Source organism: Caenorhabditis briggsae, assembly GCF_000004555.2.
Source record: "Caenorhabditis briggsae complete genome, chrV, whole genome shotgun sequence".
Lineage (NCBI taxonomy): Eukaryota > Metazoa > Nematoda > Chromadorea > Rhabditida > Rhabditidae > Caenorhabditis > Caenorhabditis briggsae.
This window is the reverse complement of record NC_013488.2, coordinates 11,873,231-11,894,423: the sequence shown is the minus strand read 5'-3', so window position 1 is coordinate 11,894,423 and position 21,193 is coordinate 11,873,231. Positions and strand designations below refer to the sequence as shown.

Genomic DNA, 21,193 nt, shown 5'->3' with positions numbered 1-21,193 from the left:
ATGTATCGAAATGACTATCCTGTTGCAAACTTTGACAAAATGGCATTCGAAGGATTCACCAAAGGATCTGAACACTCGTTCAACGTAACAATCAATGACATTCGGAAGCTGGACGGAGGCAAATTGGTATTCGAAGCAAAGAACGACTATGGAGTCGACAAATGTACCATCCTCCTTGATGTCCGTGATTCTGGATCCTTCATAGACGACTACTCAGAAATACATCGATCAGCAGAAATCAAGGATCCAGTTGGAGATGTTCAAGTGAAGGAAGGAGAAACTGCCACGTTGACTGGAAAAGTTGATGGATATCCACTTCCAGAATTGATTTGGATTAAGAATGGAAGAGAGATTGATATGATGGCACCATCTACAAAATATCAGCTCGATTATCATTCTGATGGGGAATTCGAAGCAAGAATTGCTAACTGCACTTTCGAGGATGATGACGACTACAGTCTTCTGGTTGAAAATCTTGCTGGAGTGGACAGTTGCAACTTCCAAGTGTTCGTTGATTGCAAAGAATATCCAGATGATGAGCATTTCAATAGAAGAAGACGTCTTCAACGTGGACGTCGCGTGGTTGAAGCCTCTTCTGATTCTGAATTGGATGATGCGAAAAAGAGGAAGAAGAGAAGAACAAAGAGAGTAGTGGAAAGAAGGAATCCTAATGCTCCCCGTTTAACTCAACTCATCCCTCCACGATTTGATAAAATTCTTTCTGATCATGATGCGATTGTTGGCGATAATGTAGTAATGATGGTGGAGACATTGGGAGAGCCCGAACCTCAAGTACGCTTCTATCGGGATGGAAAACTGATCGGCGATGACAGTGGCGAAAAGGTAAAGAGCTTTAGCATTACTAACTTTCACGTATTTGAATTTTCAGGTCGAAGTCCGACATGAAGACGAAATGAGAAAGCATTGGTTGATTCTAAAGGACATTTGCAAAGACGAAGAAGCTGAATATGCCTGTCAAGCTATCAATGTAGCTGGAGAAGCATGGTGTTTCTCTGATGTCGTTGTCCATTTGTCCGAAGGTGTCGTTTTGTCCTTTGTATACGTTTAGTGTGTTTATGTTACATGTTTTGTATTACGAGATTCAGTAGGAATTTGATACATCAGAACAATGATTCTTCTCCAATCATTTTTTAGTTCTAACACTAATCGTGTCATATGTTTTAGAATCGAGAGATGATGACAAGTCAATTGATCTTGCAGAAGAGGCAGTTTCTCAAGGCGAAAAGAGTGAAGCTGGCGAAGATAAGACAAAACAGAGAGCTAAAAAGAAGGTTACCAAGAAGAAGGATAGAGCAGAAACCGAAAAGCAAGATTTGACGAAGGGAGCTGATGATGCCAAGCCACTCGAATCTGAGCAGGTATTGGAACAGGTTGAGTCTGAAACGGCTGTACAAAAGAAGACGGATGATGGTGACACTTTTGTTGAAAAGAAAAAAAAGAAGACATCTGATGTCAAAAAGGCAAAAGAGACAGACGAGGCAACTTCTGAGAAGGTCGCTGAAGGAAAAACCGAAGGTGAAGATGAAAAGAAGGCTGATGAGAAAGCTAAGAAGGAGGCTGATGCTAAACAACGAGCCGAGAAGAAAACATTGAAACAAAAGAAGGAAGCTACTGATGCTGCTCCGAAGACGTTGGAAGCTAAAAAGGAAACATCGCAGGCACCATCATCAAGAGAAAGCACACCACCATCAGATGGAAAGAAGAAGAAACAGATTCCAAAAGCATTGTTTATTCCTGATGAAATCAGTTCTCGATTTGGAGATCCAAGCACAATGCATTCAGAAACCAACATCACAACCACAATCCGTGGAAGAGAAGGAAGTGCTGATGCCAAGACTCCTCTTGTTGAACCACTTTCAGCAAGCGTTTCCATGAAGGTGAGTGTATTTTACATTGGAAAAAAACCGTTCCCATTCTTTTTTCAGGTGGAGAGCGCTAAAGAAAAAGCCGAATTCTCCTTCAAGAGACGTTCTGAGACTCCTGATGATAAGTCACGAAAGAAGGAAGGACTTCCTCCAACTAAGAAGTCTGAGAAGAAGGTAAGTCAGTATTCGCATGATTGTGTTTGGATGGTTCTCCTCTTTTTTTTTCGTTCACTCAAAATTCAAACCATCCAAGCGTTCTTTTTTCCGCTCGTGATGCACGAATCACGTCATTCCTCGAGCACATCCTGCTCTTAATCCCCAAATTCTACCCCAACGCACAAATGCACTCTTCCCTTTTTTTAGGATGATGCACCGGAGACTACTGATGCGGCCGTACCATTGAAAGATCAAAAAGAAGTCAAGTCAGAAACTGAAGTCAAAGCCAAGAAGGATCTTGAAGCCAAGACTAAGAAGGAAGCTGATAATAAGGCCAAAAAGGAAGCCGAGGCTAAGACCAAGAAGGAAGCTGATGATAAGGCCAAGAAGAAGGCTGACGCTGAGATCAAGAAGGAGGCTGTGACCAAGAAGGAGGCCGATGAAAAGGCCAAGAAGGATCTTGAAGCTAAGACAAAGAAGGAAGTCGACGAGAATGCCGAGAAGGAAGCCGAGGCTAAGACCAAGAAGGAGGCTGATGATAAGGCCAAGAAGGATCTTGAAGCTAAGACCAAAAAGGAAGCTGAAGAGAAAGCCAAGAAGGAGGCCGAGGTTAAAACCAAGAAGGAAGCTGATGAGACGGCCAAGAAGGAGGCCGATGCTAAGACCAAGAAGGAGGCTGATGATAAGGCCAAGAAGAATCTTGAAGCTAAGACCAAAAAGGAGGCTGAAGAGAAAGCCAAGAAGGAGGCCGAGGTTAAAACCAGGAAGGAGGCTGATGATAAGGCCAAGAAGGAGGCCGAGGCCAAGAAGGAGGCTGATGATAAGACCAAAAAGGGATCTGACGAGAAGGCCAAGAAGGAGGCCGAGGCTAAAACCAAGAAGGAGGCTGATGATAAAGCCAAGAAGGAGGCTGATGATAAGACCAAAAAGGAATCTGACGAGAAAGCCAAGAAGGAGGCCGAGGCTAAAACCAAGAAGGAGGCTGATGATAAGGCCAGGAATGAGGCCGAGGCCAAGAAGGAGGCTGAGGATAAAGCCGAAAAGGGGGCTGATGCCAAGACTAAGAAGGAGGCTGACGACAAGGCCAAGAAGGAGGCTGTAGCCAAGAAGGAGGCTGATGATAAGACCAAGAAGGAGGCTGAAGCCGAGAAGGAGGCCGAAGCCAAGACCAAGAAGGAGGCTGATGACAAGGTCAAGAAGGATCTTGAAGCCAAGACCAAGAAGGAAGCTGACGAAAAGGCTAAGAAGGAAGCCGAGGCTAAGATCAAGAAGGAGGCTGATGATAAGGCCAGGAATGAGGCCGAGGCCAAGAAGGAGGCTGAGGATAAAGCCAAAAAGGAGGCTGATGCCAAGACCAAAAAGGAGGCTGACGACAAGGCCAAGAAGGATCTTGAAGCTATGACCAAGAAGGAAGCTGACGAGAAGGCTAAGAAGGAAGCCGAGGCTAAGACCAAAAAGGAGGCTGACGAGAAGGCCAAGAAGGAGGCCGAGGCTAAGACCAAGAAGGATGTCGAAGCCAAGACCAAGAAGGAGGCTGACGACAAGGCCAAGAAGGATCTTGAAGCTAAGACCAAGAAGGAAGCTGACGAGAAGGCTAAGAAGGAAGCCGAGGCTAAGATCAAGAAGGAGGCTGATGATAAGACCAAGAAGGAGGCCGATGCCAAGACCAAGAAGGAGGCTGACGACAAGGCCAAGAAGGATCTTGAAGCTAAGACCAAAAAGGAAGCTGACGAAAAGGCCAAGAAGGAAGCCGAGGCTAAGACTAAGAAGGAGGCTGATGATAAGGCCAGGAAGGAGGCCGAGGCCAAGAAGGAGGCCGAGGCCAAGAAGGAGGCTGACGACAAGGCCAAGAAGGAGGCTGTAGCCAAGAAAGTGGCTGATGATAAGACCAAGAAGGAGGCTGATGATAAGGCCAGGAATGAGGCCGAGGCCAAGAAGGAGGCTGAGGATAAAGCCAAAAAGGAGGATGATGCCAAGACCAAGAAGGAGGCTGACGACAAGGCCAAAAAGAAGGCTGACGAGAAGGCCAATAAGGAGGCCGAGGCTAAGACCAAGAAGGATGTCGAAGCCAAGACCAAGAAGGAGGCTGACGACAAGGCCAAGAAGGATCTTGAAGCTAAGACCAAGAAGGAAGCTGACGAGAAGGCTAAGAAGGAAGCCGAGGCTAAGATCAAGAAGGAGGCTGAAGCCAAGAAGGAGGCTGATGATAAGGCCAAGAAGGATTCCGAGGCTAAGAACAAAAAGGAGGCTGACGAGAAGGCCAGGAAGGAGGCTGAAACCAAGAAAGAGGCTGAAGATAAGGCCAAGAAGGAGGCTGAAACAAAGAAAGAGGCCGAGCTCGGAAAATCTGACGAGACCAAACCGAAGAAGAGGGTTGTGAAGAAGAAAACTGATAAATCAGATTCGTCGATCAGCCAAATATCATCGGCTGATACTTCGTCGGAGTTCACTGTTCAAGAAAAACCAGCTGAAAAAGTTGAACAATTACCTGATGAATCAACATCAGCTACTATCAAAAAGGCTGCACAACCTCAAGAACCTGAAGTAGAAAAGAAGGAACTTCTATCCGATGATAAGAAGCCGGTAGAAGGAAAACCTCCAAAACCAGAAGAGTCAGATGAAACTACCAAGAAGCGAGTTATCAAGAAGAAAACTCAAAAGAGTGATTCCGTGGCCAGTGAAGCAAGTCTTGCAGATGTATCCAAGATCAGTGATGATTTGGAAGAGAAACCAAAGAAGAAGGTTCTGAAGAAGAAGACGGAGAAATCCGATTCCGTGATCAGTGAAACCTCTTCTATTGACACTGCAAAGCCAGATACTACTGAAACTGTTGTAAAGCAGGAGGTCACTACTGATTCTGCTATCGAATCAGAGGCCAAAGAATCTACGAAGAAGGAAGATGAACCATCAATTGAAGATGTGATGACAAGAAGAAAATCTTCTGCTATTTTCAGTGACGATGAGCAATCTATCTCAAGCAAGACTTCTTCTGAAGGCCGACGCAGACGTCGTCGTACTGGTTTCGCCTCAACCTTCGCATCTGAAACTCTCGCTTTGCGTGGAGATAATGTGGAAATTGAAGTGGAACTTGTCGATGAAGAAGACAAGGTGACCTGGAAGGTAAACGGAAAGGATGCTGACTTGAATGCAAGATGTCATGAAATGACTCATACATTCTTCCGTACGCTTATCATTGATCAAGTTGAACCTAGTGATTCTGGCATGGAAATCACCGCCACATGTGGAACAGAATCTCATACAACGACCCTGAAGGTTGAAGAACTTCCAGTCGACTTTGTCAAATTCTTGCCACGTAAGACATCTGGAAAAGAAGGACAAGAAGTCACAATCTCCGTCACTCTTAACCATCCAGTTGACATCAGTAAGGTCGTTTGGCTGAAGAACGGAAAACCATTGGAAATCAACAAGGACTATTCAATTGACACTGTTGGATGTTCAGTCTCTCTGACTCTCAGAAGAGCAAAATATGAAGATAGTGGAAAGTATACAGTTGTTTGTGATGGTATTGACTGCAGCACGCACCTCTCAATTCAAGGAAAACCAGTTCTGAAAAATGTATCGGAGAAGAAACCGGTGATCCTCGTAAGTCACTTTTTCCCCAAATCTACCCGGAAGGGTTTGCGCCTGTTTCACTTTTTGCCCTAGGCTTGCAATTTTTCCCTCTGCATTTTGTATTTTTCCATTTCAAAATCCCGAAATCACTGCATAAATTCTCCTTTGCGCATTTGAAATTTCAGATCAAATTTTAATCGAAATATCTATTCAGGTTGATAAGGATGATCAATTCTCCATTCATGTCGCTTATGACAGCAATCCAGAAGCAACATTCTCAATGTCTGTCGATGGAAAAGATCTGGAATTCGATGGACGCAGTCGTATCGATGTTGTGGATGATGGATTGAAATTAACAAAACGTGGAGTTAGCAAAGATGATGCAGGAGAGTATGAAGTGAAATTGAAGAACGAGTTTGGAGAGGTTACTCAGAAGTTTGATGTCAAGGTGAGTACAAAAATAGTTTTTAGAACATTGCAATACTGTCGAAATTAAATACAATATTGATTTTTTCAGGTCAATGACACTCCATCTGCCCCTGGAGATGTTTCCGTTGTAAAGGTTGAAAGTGATTGTCTCCACATTGAATGGACAGCTCCAGCAGAGAACAACGGAGCAGAAGTCACTTCCTACGTCATCGAGAAGAAAGAAAGCGGCCGAAGAAAGTTCCACAAAGTCGGAAGTGTCAATGGAAAGAAGACGTCTCACGTCATTGACGACCTGGAAATCGAGACCCCGTACATTATTAGAATTGCGGCTGTCAACAAGTTCGGAACCGGAGAATTCATCGAGACGAAGCCAGTTCAAACTGGATCGCCATTCCAAGTTCCAACTGTCGAATCTCCACCAACGATTGAGAATGTGACATCTACATCTTGCTCGTTGAATTGGCCAAAACCGACTGATGATGGAGGATCGCCAGTGTATGGATACGATGTTTACAAGAGAGAAAATGGAGGTGAATGGCAGAAGATCAATGGAGATGAGCTTGTTTTCACGGAAAGCTTCAATGTGAGAGCACTTTCCTCTGGAAAGGAATATGAATTCAAGGTGGAAGCATGCAATGAAGCAGGACTTCGCTCCAATTCTAATGTTGTTTCTGAAAAGTTGATGGTGCAAGGACTCGTTCCAGAAACGATTCTTGACGCTCCAATGGTCAAGGTTCTAGATAATGACAAGGTGGAAGTGACATGGAAGACGGATGGAGAGAACGAGTTCGTTGTCCAATACAAATCCGATGGTTCTTCTATTTGGGCCAGTATTGACATTGGAGAGGCAGCCGCGGCTACATCGAAATGTATCATTGATGGTCTTCGCGAAGGAATCCCATACGTTTTCCGCGTTGCTCCACGAAATCAACATGGAACTGGAGAGTTCAGTGAACAAACTGTTCCAGTTGTTGTTCTTGCTGATGATGCTCCAAGAGTTTTGAAGGCTATCAAGCCTGTCAAAATTCCAAAGAAATGTGAATTGAGATTGGAGTGTCATGCTGCCGGACACCCTGCACCAGAATACATTTGGTATAAGGATGGAAAGGAAATCATTCCAATGGATAATAACACCGAAATCGTCAATGAAGGATCAATGAGTGCATTGATTATCCACGAGCTTGCTTCAGAAGATGTTGGTCTTTACAAGGTTCTTGTCGAGAATATTCATGGAACTGCTGAATCTGAAGCCGAAGTCTCCATCAGCGACGTTCGTGCTCACTTCAATTCTTCATTCTCGGAGCTCACTGAAATTGAAGAAGGACATGACATCGAATTGACTTGTGAAGTGTCGGATGAAGAAGCAGTCGTGAACTGGTACAAGGATGGAAAGAAACTCGTGGCCAGTGATCGTGTCCAATTCTATGCGATGGCTAGAAAGAGAACACTCCGAATCAAGGGTTCGACTGATGCTGACAGTGGAGTCTACAAATGTGAAACCACTGATGGAAGAAGTCGTGCTGAAGGAGAAGTCATTGTCAACGAACAAGAACCACATATTCTTGTTGGGCCTCAAGATGCTATTGTCAAAACCTTTGGAGAGACCATGGTTCTTTTCTGTGAGACATCAAAGCCAGTCCGTAAAGTTAAATGGTTCAAGAACGGAGTTGAGATTTGGCCACAGATGAATAAGGCTGTGATGGATTCGGATGGAAAACGTGCCACTTTAGAGATCAAGAACTTCGACAAGCATGATATTGGAGCTTACACAGCTTCAGTATCAGACAAAGAAACATCTGCTCCAGCCAAACTTGCATTCGAAGTAGCTCCAAGCTTGACGATTCCAGAGGAGATTCGTGAAGGAGTCACAGTACATGCTGGAAATGAATTCGACTTTACTGTTGCATTCACTGGATTCCCAGTTCCAACAATTCATATGGCTAACAATGGAACACCAATCAAGGCAATCGCTACAGTCACCGAGTATGACGATTCGATCAGTGTCAGAATGAAGAACGTAACACTTGACAACTCTGGAATCGTACGCGTCATTGCTGAAAGTCCATTAGGTCAATGTGTCAAGGAGATCGCACTGAAGATCATCGATAAACCATCTGAACCACTCGATTTGCAATTCAAGGATGTCACCGAAGATAGTGTATTCCTCTCTTGGCAACCACCAGTTGAAACAAATGGCGCTCCACTTACAGGATATGTGATTGAAAGAAAGGGAGTTGACAACAACCGCTGGAGACCATGTGGGCATGTTGAACCAACAAAACTCACCTTCGTTGCTGAGGATCTCTTCTGTAATCAAGTTTACGGATTCAGAATTCTTGCTGTCAATGAAGTTGGAGAATCTGAGCCATGCGAAACTGTTGATGTTCTAACTTTGGAGAGTTCAGAAGCCGTTAGCGAGTCATCTGAATTGTTCATTCCAAAGATTGCTATTCTCACGACCCCACAGGTTACTGTTGCTGCGGATGGAACGAAGGTCACATTGAGATGGGATGAATGTCCAGAGACCAGTCTATATAAGATCGAAAGAAAGAAGGTTGGAGAGTCAGAATGGTTAGAGATTGCTAACACCGACAGAAACAAGTTCAAGGATCGTTCGCTTACTGAATCTGGAGAGTACACCTATCAAGTCACTGCCACCGGAATTCATGCTGTTTCCAGTCCAAGTGAAGAAACGGAACCAGTCAAGATTCTAGTCCCAGGATCCGAAATGCCAGAAATAAAGGCGGAAAAGAAATCGGAAGCTGTAGATGATTCGAAGACAACTGTTTCGACTGAAAAGCCCAAAGATTCTGCAGATTTAGCATCCGAAGCTGTGGAAGAGAAGAAGACGAAGAAGGTGACCAAAAAGAAAGTTCCAGAAAACAAAGGCGAAGAGACTCTTCAAGAAGTTAAGGAGAAGTTGAAAAAAGGAAAAGCTGTTGAAAAAGTTCAAGATGAGTCGAGAAGAGGATCACTTCAAACTTCTGATGCCGAATCTGTAACTACTGCTTCTGAAAAAAAAGCTGAATCCGAAGCTGAGAAGAGTGCCAAGAAAACCGATGAAAAAACTGGAAAATCTGACGCACCGGAGAAGACCGCAGAGAAATCGGAAGCTGAGAGGTCAGCCACAGAGAAAGATTCGACTGAAAAGAAGAAGAAAGTTGTGAAGAAGGTTGCTAAGAAGGGTCTTGTCAAAGCTGATAAGTCGAAAGTGGAATTAATTTCTGGAAAAACTGGAGAGATTTCCGCTCATGTCGCCGAAACTGCCGTTTCAGTTGAATGGAAGAAAGACGGAAAAGCCCTTGATGCTTCCTATACTGTCACCAATCAAGGAGGTGTTTCAACTGTCAAGATCCCAACAGTTGATGTCAACGCATCAGGACAATTCACATGCAAAGTGAAGTCATCTGAAGGAGATGAGGAAGAAGTGTCCATTGCGGTCACTGTTAAACTCCCAGAAATTCCAAAAGTTGAAGCTGAGCAATCTGTTGTTGAAGTGAAAGTTGGCGACACTGCAAAATTATCTGCCAAGATTTCCGAGCCTGCCACTTCTGTAAACTGGACCAAAGACGACAAACCCGTTCAAGAGGATGGAAATGTGAAATCTCAGATTTCTGCCGACGGAACGGCTCAGTTGACAATCAACAAGACTGATTCAGGACATGCTGGTATCTACAAGCTCAATGTAGAAAATGAAGCTGGAAAAGGAAAAGTCGAGATTGCACTTCGCATAAAGGGAGCTGCTAAAGGAGCACCAGGAATTCCCACCGGACCGATTGTCTATGATGATGTTACTGAAAACACTGCAGAGTTCAGCTGGAAAGCACCAGAAAATAATGGAGGATGTGATATCACCGAATATAATGTCGAAAGGAAAGAATCAAAGAACAAAGGATGGAAACAATGTGGAAAGACCAAGGAGTTGAAGTTCAAGGTTGATGGTTTGGAAGCTGATACTTCGTATGATGTGAAAGTTTCTGCTATCAATACTATGGGAACTGGTGTAGCTTTGGAAGGAAAATTGAACACTTTGAAGAAGGCAACTGAAAAGAAAGTGGAGAAAGTTGAAATCAAAGAGGAGAAATCTGAAGAAAAGGAACAGAAGACGTCCGATTTGAAGCCAATTGGAAAACCAGAACTCACTTCTTCCACTGCCACATCAATTGCTCTGAAATGGGCATCTGACAATGATGACGTCACCTACACAGTTCAGATGAAAGAATCGAATTCCAAACGTCCATGGTCTGTTGCTGTTAAAGAATGTTCTGAATGTGCTGCTACGATTGCTCAACTCAAAGAAGGAACCACATATCTGTTCCGTGTTATTGCTCAAAACAAAGCTGGCCAAACTGTAACGTCAGAGCAAAGTGAAGCTATTGAATGCAAGGATACTAAAGGTACACTGTTTCAGAATCTCGTGCTGTTAAAAAAATATTTTTAATTTCAGAATCCCAAAAGCCTGCGATCACATCTGCTCCAGCCGACTTGACAGCTATCAAAAACACAAAGAGTAAAATAACAGCAGAGTTCACCGGACACCCATCTCCAGAAGTTCATTGGTTCAAAAACAAGAAGGAAATATTCTCTGGAAAAAGACAGTGGATTGAGAATGTATCTGGAGTTAGTTCGTTGACGATTGGAGAGATGAGAGAAGACGACGAAGGTGAGTAACTAGAAGATGTTGAGTAACCAGAAACCTGACCCTTCAATGTCAAATGTCACTCAAAATTTGAATATCGCCTCTTTCTAGCTTTTTCTCTCTGAACCCAAAAACATTTCTTTTCAGGCGAGTACAAGATTGTGGTCAAGAACACCGTTGGCTCAGTGGAGCACTCATGCAAACTCACAATGGACCAACTTCCGGAGATCAACCGAGTCGATCGGTATGCTTCGACACTTGTCTTCGATAAAGGAGAGACTGTCAAACTGAGACTCTCATTCTCTGGTTAGTTTATTTTTTGTTACTGATTGTGGGAGTTCAAAATTCTTCGGATCAAAATTTTCATTCATTCATTCCTTTTTGGAGGTGGGTCTTGATATGTAAACGAACAACACATAATCCAGCGAAGTAGAGGGAGAAAAAGAAAAAAGAGAGGAAATGGCCTAATGTCTTCTTCGTTTTTTTATGAGCTCTAGCGTGTTCTTCTCTGTTTTTTGTGTGGGATATGAGAGGATAGGAAAGAGTGTGTAAAGCGGCTTTGAATCAAAAAATATGCCGAGTCGAGAAGAAATTGGAATCAGCTTCTTCTTCGTCTTTTTCTTCATTCTCAGATGTCGTCAAAAAGATTGAAATATGAAGAAGGAAAAGGAGAGAAGATGAAAGATAAAGACAAAGTTCCCGTTTAAGTTGAATTGGTTTTGGTTTTGGTTTCAATAAAAATTCAAATATTCAATTAGAGAAAATAGAAATTTATGAAAGAAAATAAAATAACACTTACAATGGATAAGGATTCAAGGAAATTACTCGTAATATCAATCAAAATTTGAAATATTCGATATACTAGTCATGGGCATTAAGCATGGCTTCCAACGCGAGTTGTTCACTATGCTGATCTATTTTTTGTTGCTCTGCTTGTTGTTCGTCTTGAGCCACTTTGATGAAGTTGTCGACAATGATAGTGATAGGTAGAGCAAGCACAAGTACTCCACACATAATTGCTGCTGATGCAATGATTTTTCCCACTGAAAATTAGAAGATTTGAAGGTGAATATTCATAAATTCTAGAATATTAGAACTCACTAGTTGTAGCAGGTACTGCATCTCCATATCCAACTGTTGTCATTGTTACAATACACCACCAATACGCTGCTGGAATACTTGTAAATGGTGTTCCTTCCTCATCTTTCTCCAAGAAATATATCATCGTGGAGAAGAATACAACTCCCGTCAGAAGTACGATTGTCATCATTTGTAGTTGTTTCTGTGATCTTTGAAGTGTCATTCCGAACGTTTGAAGTCCTGATGAGAATCTTCCCAATTTGATGATTCGGATAACTCGAAGAACTCGAAGAATTCGAACAACCAAGAAGGCCCATCGAAGATCTCTCAATTTCCGGTCGTCGACTCCGCAAAGAGTGAGAAGAAGCTCCAGGTAGAATGGGACGATGGCCAATAAATCGACCAGATTCAATGGTTTCAATGCGAATCTCAGTTTTCTTGGAGCGGCGAAAAATCGCAGGCAATACTCAACAGTAAAAAATGCGATACATATCCTTTCGGTGAAAACAAAAGCTGGATGTTCTACTCTCATTTGTTCGACTTTTTGAACTACGGTAACCGTTCCATTTGGTAGTACTATTGTTTCATTGTGAGGAGGCATTAGATGTGTTACCTGCAAATTTATTGGGTTGGGAAAGTGGTGACAAAAAAAGAAGACTCACTTGAAAATCAGGAATTGTTCCGAAAGAGAGACCCATAACTGAAATTGCCACGAATAATGTTGATGAAAGCTCAAAAGCTTTTGCCTGCATTGAGGAGCCAGGCCTTTCGAGAAATGTCCACATCCGCCTTCTTAGTTTTCCGCACATTAGTTTATCGAATGTAGTATCATCAACCTGAAAATAGGGAATTTTTTATCTTGCAACCGATTTTATCACAATCACTTTTTCCTCTTCCTTTTCTTCTTCCCGTTTTTGTGGAATAACATCCGCACAACAAGATCCAACATGCTGATGCGATATCCTCCAAAAGTCGAGCTCACTAAGAAACGAAGCAGGGCAAATCTACAATGAATCACCACTCGTTTCATATATTTCTTCCAGTTCACTTCTTTATTTTTCTACCTCAGAAGGTCGATGCACGACTCCAGTAGCATAATACTGAAAAATTGCTTCAAATGAGGTCGGTGACCGTTGAAAGTAGTAGGCGTCGTCAGAAGAGATGTAGGCGTCAGCGACCTGAAAGAAAAAGAAGAGATAACAAGATGAGATTATCCTCTCTTTTTGGGGCTCACTTTTAGTCTGGCGGTGTGTGTGAGCTGGATGAATCGAGAGAGAAATGTAGTTGATTCAGCACGAAGGATCGCATCGATCAAGATCATAAAACTCGTTCCTCCAATGTTCAACCTCAGAAACTGAGGGTTACCACTCTCATTGGAACTGTTTGCCGTGACTTGTTGAAAACAATCAGAACCTCCAGAACGAAAAATATCATCTAGAATCTGATAGTTCCGACGCTCAGCCAACGTCATCGCGTCAGTCCGACGCAGCGGTATCAACCGCTTTTTGTGCTGTTGTGCGGCCCTGGAAACAATAGAGAAGATTAATGGGGGTTCTGAAAAGAAGGTTGTGCATCACACCCGCAGGTTTTTTTTGGTTTAAAGTTCAGTTTTAGTGATAGGGAAAAGAAAAGCCAAGACACCAAACAACACTTCATAACAGGAAAACCTCATGCATGAAAGGATAAATGAGATCGATAATTTGATCTAAGAAGTTAATATGAAAGAAAGTGCAAGCCATTTGAAATACCACAACTTACCCGCTGATCATGTTTCCGGTTACCCTGTAATTATGGAATTTTAGTTGCTCCGTTGAGCCAGGGACCGTGAAAGTCGCTGCAGAATTTCGATGCGCTAGAACCGCTTGCGATATTGCGATAGCCATTAGAATGTTTCAGATTCACGAGTAGTTTCAGTAGTTTTTTTTTCAGCAGTGTTCAGAATTAGGTTTAAGAGAAGTAGGAGAAAGGTGTCACCCTACACAAGTGTGCGTGACAAGATGAGAGGTGTCAAGGATGATGAGAATTGGACTGACACATTTAAAGTGAAGCTTTTTCTTCTATCTAAGATAAGAAACAGAAGGAGAAAGAAGAAACAACACTGAACAGAAGGGAAAAGAAGGAGATGATGTGATGAGAATGCGTGACGTGAATCTCTGATGAAGTTAGAAGCTTCCGGTAAAATTCTGATTCAAAGAGAGAAACTTACTGTCCGTTGTAGGCCAGAGCCGAGTAGGAAATACTAGCACATGCCATGGTGGTCTACTCCTCGAGAACACCGGCTGATAAATGGCAGATGATAAGAAAAAGGTCCTTGTCACTTTTTATGAGCAGTGGCAGCTGGAATGGGCTCTCCTCCAGGGGCAGGTGTGAAGATATGAAGAATCGAAGCAAGGAGAGGAAGAGGGCAGGAGAGAGCAGGAGAAGGATTGACAGCAGGTGGCTAAATTGACGCCTTGCCTTCTCTTTCTTCGTCGCGTGGGAAACCGCGCTCGGTGCTCAAAGTCTACCGGAGTGGCCACTGGAGAGAAGCGACGGTGCTCAGTGGGGAAAAAGATATGCAGGTGTGAAGAGAGATACGACGGAATTTGTGTCTGTTTCTCTCTCAAATCCACACAGCTACATATATGAATATGTGTAAGTATTAGCCACCAAATATGAGCCAAGTATGAAGACGACGACGACGGCAAGCCAAGACGGCCGGGGAGTCAAGAAAGCAACAAAATTTGTGGTCTTGGTTTCACCATTTTTCGACATCTCCATTTTATCCACTTACTAGAAGAAGGAGAAAGAGATGGAGGAAATGCAACATGATTGATTTACGATGATGACTCTCAAGAATCTCTCTAGAATTTCTGGAATTCTATATGAACCAAAACGATGAAGAAATAGAGAAAAGGAAAGAAATTTGGAGAGTGAGATGAGATTTGTCGCCGATTCGTATTTCTTTCATCCAATCAAATCGGAAAACCGCCAAAAACATATGTTTTCAATTGCACAACGATGGAAAAATGCTCGGTTAGATCCTATCTATCTATTCAACAATGAATGAGACGAACGCCATCGGGTGAAAAAATTTCGGATGAAAATTGAAAGTGCTTCTTCTTCTTGTAGGACGATAAACTCTTAGAGTCCGCACGTAAGATTGTGTAGGAGCAAAAGTAAATATGTGATAGGGACCGAAGGGATGATCTGACGGGTTAAGCAAAGGTACACTTGTAGGTTTACATTGTGAAAATGATAGGTATTGTTTGCTTGAGAATGAGGACAAAAATGTCGAGAGTGACAAAAGATATGAGGATAAGTCTGAAGGGCAATTTGACACAGTTTTGGATCTAGAAAACTAAACTAAAATTTCAGAAAGTTAACACGGTAACTTCATTTGCATTCTGTTGGTCTAGGAAATACATTTTATGATCAGAGCTAGTTGATTGATGCTGGATTTTTATGGAACGAAATAAATACAGTGAAACCTCTAATTGAAGAGCCCCGATTTTCAACTTTCAGTCAATTTCTCTCTCCAAACTCCTTATTATAATGTCGGAAGTGTTTTGACTGTTGATATCTTGCATAGGAATTGAGATACTTGAGCTTTAACTTGGCAGTATGGGTGCTCTTCTATTATAGGTTTTACGGTACGTTATTCTGATTTTTCCAGCTCATTACTACTGAAAGAACAAACTTCAACTCATCATTTTAGTCTAGAATTTGAAAATATCTCAAAACGTTCCTCTACCATTTTTCACTAGAACAACAAAAACAAAACAAAAAGTTGGGAGCCCCGAGACCTACCTGGCCTGAGCCATTTTCATTGTTAATTTCCGGCAAAACGAACACCAGAGTAATAATTGAAAAGTCAAAATTTTCTATTCGAACCGCTCGCTTTTTTTTGTTTTGCTTCATGCATATGGACCCGGTTAGCACCTCTTCTCTCTCCCATCTTTGTGTAACCTCTGAGCCTACTCGATTATAAATTTTCTTCCACTAGACCGATTCTAAAATATTTCTCAATAGCAAAAGATCGAAAAGGAGAACTTGGATGGTGGGTCAGAACTAGAAAAAAACTGGATGGAGGGATTTGAATTTCAAGGAAATTTCAAATTATTGGTAGTCTCGTGTGTCTAAAAGAAAAAAGGAATCATTTGACCAGTATGAGTACCACTTGAGCCATTGTCTCTTTGGGTATTTGGGTCAAGAAAAGAGAATAAAAAGAAGTCGATACCACAGTTTCTAATGTTGAAAAAGTTCTCCTATCTCTACGATCTTTGCTCCCTTTGAGACAGTAACGGATGATAGAGAAACGAGAAAAAAACACAACACGGAGGAGGAGAGCTTGAGTTGAACTCTGCCAACATAATCATTTAAGCATACAACAAAATGAAGAAGGCTGGGTCTTCTTGCTGGCAAGTAGCTCTATTCAATTTTTTATCGATATCGAAACTTACACAGAAAAAATTGAATCCATTCAGTGGATTACCATAGTTTAGTTTTCAATTTCCTAAATCATAATCTAGCTGAATCCAGAATCTGTACAACCAGTCAACGCGAAACTAGAAGATGCATAGAGTTTCTAAAGAAGACGTCTTTGGGAGGGGCCTCCCCGAAAGAAAAAGAAAAAAGGGAATGAGAATTTCATATGGATGAACGGCTGCCAATTGTTGCTAACAAGCTCCTAAAACATTAGGATTTTCTCTATTTGACAAGTAACATCAGAGTAGATTGGGGTCAGAATAAAAATCGGGAGAAAGTTGCAAGATTTGTGTGCAAGATAGCCAATGAGCAAATATTGTATGGAAGTTAAATTTAGATTAGAAAAAAAAGACATGTCAATTTTATATTAACAGTGTCTGCAACGTTTCTTGATAGTGTCTGCAATGTTTCTTGATAGTGGAATTGAAATCTAGGGTAGTTTGGAAGTCGTTTTGATAAAATTAACGTTTTCAATTCATAATCCAGATCCTTGTAGAGGATTACTGTAGTTTTCTAAATATGAATCTTTTCTGCTACGAAAGTAAAGTCGAAAACGACGATTTCACATTAGGATACATTAACAGACACCAAAACATCCAAAGTGCCAAGTGATGATAAGATTTGCTCTGCTTTTTCCCATCCGGATGGGCGGAAATGAGCTCTCGTAAGTGAAAAAGTCTCGGAAAATGGAGAGTGCAGAGTACTCAATTCTCATCGACTGTCTCCTGTTTGCTATGCTGTTGTCCTTCGATTTATTTTCGTTAGTTGCTTCTTGCTTCTACTGCTATTCCTTGCTGAGAAATAGGTGGCCAGACGAAAAAAAGAGATAGACTATCCGTCGCGCAATAAGTAACATTTCTTGAGACGTACATAAACTATAGGGTCAAAGATCTATTGGGGAGGAAAAGATTTCAATGGGAAAAGGAACGGATATCACAAACATCTGGAAACAAATTTAAGAAGGGTGGTGACAGAATCTGGGAGTAGGATAAGAAATCGGAATGAAGAATGAGAATATTCCTTTCTCTCTCTCTCTCTCTCTATCTATTTTTCTTGGGAACAGAATAATGTAATGGGAGTAAATGTCCCATGGGATTACAGTCTTTTCTGGGCTAACTATTTTTCTTTCCTCACTTCTTTCTTATTCACTTACTCCTCTTCATCGAATCCTCCGATGCTTGATTGTTGGTGATGATTGTGTAGGTGTGGATGATGATGATTGAAAGAAGTAGTACGAGATGCGCGTATCATTTGGTGATAAACTGATAAATTTAGGATGAGAAAGAGAGTTGGTAAGAGTTATTACATAGAGACGGAAAGAATTTCTGGTAGTTAGTCGATATATTGTTTTCCAAGCAGCTAGAAAAAAAACCAATTTGCGAGAAAATCATTAGTATAGAAACGAACATTTGTTTTTGCTCAACCCAATTTCCCAGACAAAGTTAATGAATCTCTCGGGGACTGAAATTCCTAAAATTCCTATTTTCCTATATCATATTAAAACTAATGTGTTCTATAAAAATGAAATGCCATAAATCGTTTCCTTTAGAATTTGTATGCCTACGGGATCAGATTTCAATTTTCCAGTTCCAAAATTTCATCTCTTCTCAGTGCAAATCCTTCATAAGAACACTTGAGAAAAATGAAATGCGCTATATACTTTGGAGAATTGAAATTATTAAGAAAAAAGATTGTTAAAATCTTACTAATATCTTCCGGTTACATATGATGTGAACAAGAAGTTTTTAGTGAAGAAACACGGAGCACCGCCCTTCCAGAGAGAGAGAGAGAGAAAGGACTCAATCTCGATGCAAGGGTAGAATATCAAAATAGGTGTCCACCGCGTGTCACATAGATTTTAATATGATAGGATGAGTTGTGGGTGAATGTTGGGAAAAAAACTGGGTTACGGTAGCTCAATGTTTTTTTTTTTCGTTGAACAAAACGATTTTGGAGAATGGGTAAACAAGAAAGAATCTAAAAGGTCTAGGACTTTTTCGTGGATTCCAAAAAGAAAAACCTTTTTCATACTTTCCATAAAACTGGACCTGACCAAGTGTCACCTATTTTCAACTCAATTTGCATAAATTCCGTTTTCTTCTTTCTCTTTTTATTGTTGCTCTTCTTTCTTCATCTGTCATCCTACTGGAGAATTTCGCTCTGGAAAAGGTTGTCACCCCATAAAAAACGATGCTCTCACGCTGATGTCGTAAGGCGTCGGTGCACAATGCGATGGGTTTTTCCGGGATTAGGTCCATTTGCTCAAAAAGTGATTACACTGACGAGGCAGAAGTCGTAAGATGACAGAATTGAAAAAAAAGAGAAGAGAACAAGGAAGACGACTTCATTCATTTCTTTGATTGAGACCGCTTTTATGATAATGGTGTTGGCCGAACAAATGACCTCTTGTTTTTGAACAGGAATTGAGAAAACAGAGAAATTTTCAGAGGATTTTTTTTGATACTGTTTTCCAATGCTAGCGTTACAATGCTCAGCTAACTTGGGATCAATGTCTGCTCGGATCAGAATATCAAATATGAATTCTGATGCCTATTTCTTCGAAGGAAATTGGATTATAATATGATTGATGTCTCTGCTGGAGCCTTTTCCTATAATTCCGGATGAAAATTTGATAAGTGACACCTGTCGAGAGCTTTCAAATTCAGATGACGAGTGAATTCGAATGACGAGGTCAGGGATTGACTCGGCAATTCGATACTTTCTTATCTATTTTTGGGGGAGACGTCTTCCACCCTCTGATTCCCACAAATTCAGAACCGATGAAGAAGAAAAAAGAAGGCGTCATCTTTTTATTCGCATAAATTTCTTTTTCCTCCTTTTTCTTCTATTTTCTAGACTTCTATACGCTTCTTCTTCTTCTGCTTCATAATACAAATAATAATAATAAAACACTTGAAGCTGTTGCTCTTCTACTACAGCCCCAATTATGGATTATGTTAGCTTTTCTGGAAACTGAAAAAGCTCATGGAGGAAAACTCTTTGGCTCTGTTGTTCTTGTTTTTTGGTTGGAAGGGTTGAGAGTATTCAGTGGAAAAGAAACAGATAGGAAAGAAAACAAGTTCGCTTAATCTGGGTTACATTGTTCAAGAAGACAAAAAAATGCTGAAAACGAAAAGTCAGTTGAACAGATGGAGGAGCGAGAAAGAGTTTTGTTGTGCTTAGTCAATGTGGTAAATGCATTTGACAGAAACGATAATTGGTGTGCGAAAACGAGGAAATAGAGAGACGAAAAAGTGAAGGATGAGTAAAAAGATGGACCTGAAGAAACAAAAAAACCAGGAAACAAGTTGTAGGAATGAAACGCCGCGCCAGAAAAATGTACTCAAAGATCCATAGACTTACATGGTCGGCATTGTTGACTGATTTCTGGGATTCCTAGACTGGGAACGTCTAGAATCTGATTTTACGGTAGTTTATAGAAAATATCAATGCTAGGTAGTAGTTGTAGTAGTCATCCGGAGACGACGTCGGTCATCAATCAACACCAACTTGTCAGAGACGAAGTCTTGTATTTTTTCTTCCGTTTTCTCTTCGTCTTCGACTTTTTATACGTCTTCGATCGTCAGGTGATGAATGAATAAATGAGTTCGATGTGCGTGTAAATATCTTGGGATCTGATGAGTTCGGTGATGTTGGAAACGAATGGCTCCCGGACGAAAAGAAGAAGGAGGAGACGAAAAGAAGAAGAAGACGACGACGAAGACGTAGGAAATCGACGAAGACGTGTCTTTCTTCTCACCACCACCGCCACCAGTGCCAACGGGAGAAGAAGGGAGAAAGGAAGAAGAAGAAGCAATAGGAGAAGAAGGCCACGCCTTCCAGTTTTTCGTTTTTCTTAGGAAAAGAAGATTTTGAAAAAGATGGGGTCCCGGGGCAAAGTCCCAAGGATAAGGAAACGATGTTTTAGAGATTTAAAAATCAGAATTTTCGTCCGGTTTTGGTCATGGGAGGGCACATATGTGCGAACTGGGCGCTAGTCGCACGCGCCGTTGACAACTAGATTATATGCTAGGTTATTCTGGAGCAAGGACAGGCGAACTTTTTTTCAAAAAAGAAGAAGCTCACCTCATCTGAAGACAAGTTTTTGATGGTTTTTAGAAAGCGCAACTAGGGCAAGTAATATGCGAGAAAAGTGAGTTGTAAGTGACTAAACTTCATTTTTTATCCAACCATTTTTCACCTGGTAGCATAGTCGTAAATTGAAATCTAGAAAAGACGCAATAGAGAGCTCACCTTGATGAATGCATATCACTTTTTGGTAGAAATAAATGGAATATAGCCTGGAAAATGTGTGTAAAACATCACAGAAAGAATAGAAAGAGGAGGATGGGGTCCATTAAATAAAAGGGAATGAATGAATGAAAAAAAGATTCGGAAGAAGGGGATGTCATGGAGACAGATGGAACAATATGGGGAGATTTGAACTTCAGGGATTTTCTAAATGAAAAGGTCAAGATAAATAATTTGTAACATTTTGAATTTCAGGTCGACCACAACCAGAAGTGATCTGGATCGATAACAATGGAAAGGTTATTGAGGAATCCAGAAAAATGAAGGTGAGAATTTTTAATCATTCCAAACCGACAGGGTGTATTTTTTGTGGAATTGAGAATCTAATTTTTAGAGCTTTCATTTTTTTAGAGCTTTCAATTTTTGAACTCTGTAATAGAAGAGCACGCGATGTTTCTGCTATAGTCTGTACTAAAAACATCCTAACTTCTGAGGGATAAATCAACGAATTTCAATTGACAAAATATTTATTGGAAATATCAAGAATTTTATTGGTTTAAAATTAGGTTCAAAATAACAGTATAGGTGCTGATCAAATAGAGAAAATGCGGTAATTTTGAAAGGTTTCAAAATTAAGTTTCTCGTTTTCTGATCAATTACCGTAAGACCTATAGTATAAGGGCCTTTAACAACTTTGAGCGAATTTATCTCG

The 21,193-nt window shown here is 41.2% G+C and overlaps 3 protein-coding genes across 3 annotated transcripts; 2 read left to right on the top strand and 1 right to left on the bottom strand.

The window, feature by feature from the left end:
- Window positions 1-10,709, top strand: CBG09244 (the record flags this gene model as incomplete). The annotated part of the gene is given in 10 exon segments (XM_002636757.1): window positions 1-843; window positions 890-1,040; window positions 1,186-1,514; window positions 1,551-1,898; window positions 1,947-2,171; window positions 2,173-2,262; window positions 2,265-5,645; window positions 5,830-6,063; window positions 6,133-10,441; window positions 10,492-10,709. Coding segments are annotated over 10 exon segments (10,128 nt in total), but the record flags the coding sequence as incomplete, so codon positions are not given.
- An 835-nt stretch (window positions 10,710-11,544) lies between these two features.
- Window positions 11,545-13,646, bottom strand: Cbr-exp-2 (the record flags this gene model as incomplete). The annotated part of the gene is made up of 7 exons (XM_002636758.1): window positions 11,545-11,726; window positions 11,785-12,376; window positions 12,426-12,599; window positions 12,648-12,767; window positions 12,828-12,941; window positions 12,998-13,286; window positions 13,522-13,646. The coding sequence occupies 7 exons, from the start codon at window positions 13,644-13,646 to the stop codon at window positions 11,545-11,547; spliced, it is 1,596 nt and encodes a 531-aa protein (XP_002636804.1).
- A 3,666-nt stretch (window positions 13,647-17,312) lies between these two features.
- Window positions 17,313-20,946, top strand: CBG27130 (the record flags this gene model as incomplete). The annotated part of the gene is given in 4 exon segments (XM_045237774.1): window positions 17,313-17,341; window positions 19,399-19,421; window positions 20,737-20,876; window positions 20,893-20,946. The coding sequence occupies 4 exon segments, from the start codon at window positions 17,313-17,315 to the stop codon at window positions 20,944-20,946; spliced, it is 246 nt and encodes an 81-aa protein (XP_045098947.1).
- Window positions 20,947-21,193: the final 247 nt, after the last annotated feature.